Here is a 4,615-nt window from a genome sequence, read left to right as displayed (position 1 = left end):
TTTTAGAATGTATAATATATATTATTTTTTTTTTCATAATTGGCCCGACTGCAACTACGTCACATTTTAGTACAGCTTCAACATTTTTGTTTTTATGTAGAATTTAAAATTGTTTAGAATACGGTCTGGAGTCTGGACTTGTAGTCAAAAACAAAGCAAACTTACAATCAAACAATTCTAAAAAAGCATGAATGGCTCTGCTGAGTCGATTGATGCCCTAAACATACGAAGCAATCCGATCATTTTGTTGTGTTGTATACTATGTTGCATAAGGATGACCTCCGGACTTAAATTGCCGCTTTCGGCTGGCCTTACGAGGATGGACCTTGATGGATCAAGTATACCGGGACATTTAAGTCTGGATTTTGTGTTTGGGGTAAATATGCGGGTTTTGGATTCTGAAGAGAACTAACCTACAAAGAACTTGGCGGCAAATATAGCACTGAATCTCAAATCAGATTCTGCTTGTATATATCTGAGAACATTACAGCTTTTTGTTACATTTGGATGGTGCTAATCCGATTCATAGACGAATAACATAACAGGACAGACGCTGATCTAGGAAATATGAGGGCTTGCATTAATCTCAAACTATACAGAATATACAATATATGTATACAATAGTCTAGTTGAAAATAGGAATCTAGTGATTATACAGTTCTATACAATCCACATTTGCCAGTGCCAGTTATTAGACTCAAGCCACCGGTAACTTTGCTAACAATATACTAAAGAGGTTGCCAAACGCTCACTCCATATTTACTCTACCACAGCGACACAGTGTTCCAAAACTTTAATGTACTTTAGCAATACTAAGTTTCCTTTGTAGGTGAAGATAATGACTCTTCAAAATATGTTGGTCTTGGAGGTGAAGGGCAGCCAAGAGCTTGGATAATAGCTTCCACACCCAGCACCCGGAACTTTGGAGGTGAATTGAGAATAACGTTATCAACACGATGCTCGAATATCTTTCCTTTCTTGTCAAGTTTGTATTCAGAGGTACCATCAAATCGACCACGACTCTCCCATGGGACTCGTGGGATGCCATGGACTGTCCAGCGAACCATAATGACACTCTCCACAGGCTGCCATACACTAATGATATCAACCCACAAAGCCTTAAAAAATATTCTGCCATGAAATCGTAGTGCCCAGAAGATAGACTTATAGTTTTCAATGCCCACAAAAGTATTGAGAGGATCTTTGAACACAATATCATCCCTATATAAAATGCAAAACAAATTAGAATAAATATTAAGAGCATACATGTAGCATCAAAAAGGCCTTTATAACATGTTGGCGATAAAATAATATCACTTAAGATTACCAAACCATTTATAGAATAACAAAAATAAGAGAAAAATGTCACGCTAAAATGCATGTGAATGTTATCTAGGCTGTATTGAATGAAGACAAGACAACTTGATCCGTTCCTTCCTATATGTGCTGATAGATTGCTAACACTTTATAACCACCAAACATAACAAACAAATCTAGCCGGCTAGTGTATTATTAAATGACAACCTGAGCCCGTACCAAAATTAACATCTACATGCTGAACATCAGTTGGACACCACTAACATATCAGCAACAACAAATAAATTCGTAACACACATAAAGGCTATGCAATATGAAACAGCTCAACTCTACCTAAAGTAAATCCATAGCACAAGGACTTTGCAACCACCAAATATAACAAACAAACCTAGCCGGCCAGTCCCATACCAAAATTAACATCTACATGCTGAACATCAGTTGGACATCCCTAACATATCTGCAACAACAAAGAAATGCATAACATACATTGAGGCTATGCAATATGAAATGGCTCAACTCTACCTGAAGTAACTTCATAGCATAAGGACTTTGCAACCACCAAACGTAACAAACAAACCTAGCCAGCTAAGTCTATTTCTAAATGACAACCTGAGCCCACACCAAAATTAAAATCTACATGCTCAGCATCAATTGGACATCCTCAACATATCGGCAACAACAAACAAATCCGTAACACACATTGAGGCTATGCAATATGAAACGGCTCAACTCTACCTGATAGCATAAGGACTTTAGCTATCTCATGTCCATTTTTACTTATCAAAAAATTAACAGAACCAAATTGTAGATAATACTATCATTCTGAAATTGTCACTTACACCTCTATCTCAAGGTCAAATCAGGTAAAAAAGTAATGAAATAAAATTAACAGAACCAAACTGTAGATAATACTACAATTCTGAAATTGTCACTTACACTCTATCTCAAGGTCAAATCAGGTAAAAAAGTAATGAAATAAAGCTATGATTTCCCACTCTCGTATGCTTAGCCAAAATTGCAAATTATGAAGTTATGATTTCCCGCTCTCGTATGCTTAGCTAAGATTGCGGATAATTTCCCAGTATCAGAAGTTTTTGATTTCTCTACTTATGCTCCATACAACTCTTTGTTCTGTAAACCAATTTCTGTATACTTTAAACCGAATAGAATTCAGTTGAAAACAACCATTAAATCTAAACTTTCAGATTGCTTAGTTGACAAGGGCTTTTTTTCTTTCGTAAAGGACCAAACTCCTCTTACTTCTTCATTTTCAGCGGCCAAACAAAGTAAATGAAAAAATGAAACACCAAATTATATAAAAAAATAAATAAATAAATAATCAAACCTGTATATGTCGAAGCTAAGCTCTCTGTAGAAGAGCTCAGGAAACTCCTCTCTTAAAGTCCGAATCGCATAGCCCGTATTCAAATAGTACTCCTGCTTCTCCTCTTCTTCTTTGCTCGGCTTGGAACCATGCTTCACGGTAGTCGAGAACTGCCCGTACAAATTTATATTCTGATCAGATTCAGAAACCGTAAGTTCGCATTCTTTGGTTCTAGACCAAACCCGAACCCTAGAATTAGATCCGACCTTCTCATTTGTCAAGATTTTGATGCTTTTGAGCTTTCTATGGATCGGATTAGGGTTAGGGTTCCAAAAGACTCTGGAAATTTCGGGTGAATTAACGAAAAGGGCCATTAGAAACGTCCGATTTCGGGTTGATCTTTAGGGTTAGAGAAGGCGAAAAAATGCCATTTTCTCTGGAAATTGAAAGGGAAAATTATAGATTGTGAGAATTGGGATTTTCTTACCGGACAGAAAATAACAACTGAGAAATAGAAAATCTGTTTGGATAATATTCAGTTATGTTTTGGATAATTGGAATTATCGGTTCATTAAAATGAGAAAAATATGTGATTGGCGGTTTAGAGACACGTGCGATCCGTTAAGGATGCATATAAAAGCTGTATGATGTAGCCGATACAACTGCTTCTATTCGAACCGACCAATCACAACGCAGATTTGTGTGGAAGAACTTTCTACAGTTGTCCAAATGACATCCTATTGGCTACGTCAGTACTACCGAAGTGTATTGATATATTTACATTTTTTACTAAATCAACTTCATCAAGCAAAGAACAACTTATTGCAGAGAAATTCTATATCTTTCTTCTATTTTTTTGTTTCATTTTTCTTCTAACAACTAGAGAATAAGGTGCTTTGTTAACATAGTTAGTTTTTATTTTTTTAATACTTACTTTTTTATCTAATTGATTGCAATTTGTTTATCTTAAAATGTTAATTATTGATGGCAATAATTTGTTGGACATATTAAGAAGAAACAAGCTTTAAAAAAAACAAATAATAAATAAAAAACAATACAATTTGAATTTTCTTCAACTTGTATTTATATTTTTTCCCTTGACTTTATAATTAATTTAAATATCTAAGAAATATTCTAATTATCACTGATTAACATTTAAAATAAACAAATTACACAAAAACTACAAACTGACCATGTTAACAAATGGCAAATATTTAGATTTAAAATAAAATAAATAATTATTATTTATATCAACAAAAAAACATAATGTTCCCATTGTCTGTGTAGGTACCATAAATTATTACTGAAACTTGATGGCAAATCCATTAAAAATATGTTTTCATGTTTTGATTTGATATTATGTAAGTGATTTTTTTTTTTCCTTGGAATGTATTATAATCCTAAATACCCACGATTTCCACATGATATATGCAATATTAAGTCAAATGTATAAATATTTTTTTATATTTAAAGTGAGAAGTAGCATAATAGTTAATAGTATATTATGGCAAGTTTGCTACTTGCTCTGTCTCGAAATTTATTTATTTATTTACTATTATTATTATTTTGTCCTTCAATTCTCTCTGTAACAACTATCAATTGTACTTGTTCAGTAAATCTTTAAAATACTTTATTTTGAACTTCACAAGTCTGAATCTTGAAAATAATTAGATACATATTGTTTAAAATAAATAATTTTGTAATTATAAATATTTGTAAAATTGTAAAAAGAAATTGTAAAACTATAAATATTTTAGAAAATTGTGATAGTATAAACAAGTGTTTCACAGTTAAATATTTCTAAACATTAATGTGAAAATTTTTGAAAATTAAAACTTCTTGATGTTTGAACTATTGAGATAACATTTGTCATTTTATCACCCATAAAAAAAAAAAAAAAAGGAACTACAATTGTCAATTTATTTATTTATTATTGTTATTGTTATTGTTATTAGTTAAGCAATCTATAGCGAG

At 32.5% G+C, this 4,615-nt stretch overlaps 1 protein-coding gene across 1 annotated transcript; it reads right to left on the bottom strand.

The window, feature by feature from the left end:
• Window positions 1-559: 559 nt before the first annotated feature.
• On the bottom strand, window positions 560-3,155 carry LOC107423711 (uncharacterized). Its single transcript, XM_016033324.4, has 2 exons — window positions 2,663-3,155; window positions 560-1,221 (listed from the first exon to the last, which is right to left on the bottom strand). Exons 1-2 carry the CDS (start codon window positions 3,013-3,015, stop codon window positions 813-815), a joined length of 762 nt encoding a protein of 253 aa, XP_015888810.1. The 5' UTR covers window positions 3,016-3,155; the 3' UTR covers window positions 560-812.
• Between the last annotated feature and the right edge of the window lie 1,460 nt (window positions 3,156-4,615).

The sequence above is a fragment of the Ziziphus jujuba genome, chromosome 7, assembly GCF_031755915.1.
Source record: "Ziziphus jujuba cultivar Dongzao chromosome 7, ASM3175591v1".
NCBI classification, from domain to species: Eukaryota; Viridiplantae; Streptophyta; class Magnoliopsida; order Rosales; family Rhamnaceae; genus Ziziphus; species Ziziphus jujuba.
The sequence above is the reverse complement of the archived record's forward strand: the minus strand, read 5'-3'. Positions and strand labels throughout refer to the sequence as shown.

What these genes read in the sequence shown, in the direction of transcription:
- LOC107423711 (XM_016033324.4), bottom strand. Translation starts at nt 3,015, where the DNA reads ATGGCCCTTTTCGTTAATTCACCCGAAATTTCCAGAGTCTTTTGGAAC. An exon ending in CTTAGCTTCGACATATACAG is followed by an intron (nt 1,222 to 2,662) that starts GTTTGATTATTT and finishes CATTTTATATAG; the next exon opens with GGATGATATTGTGTTCAAAG.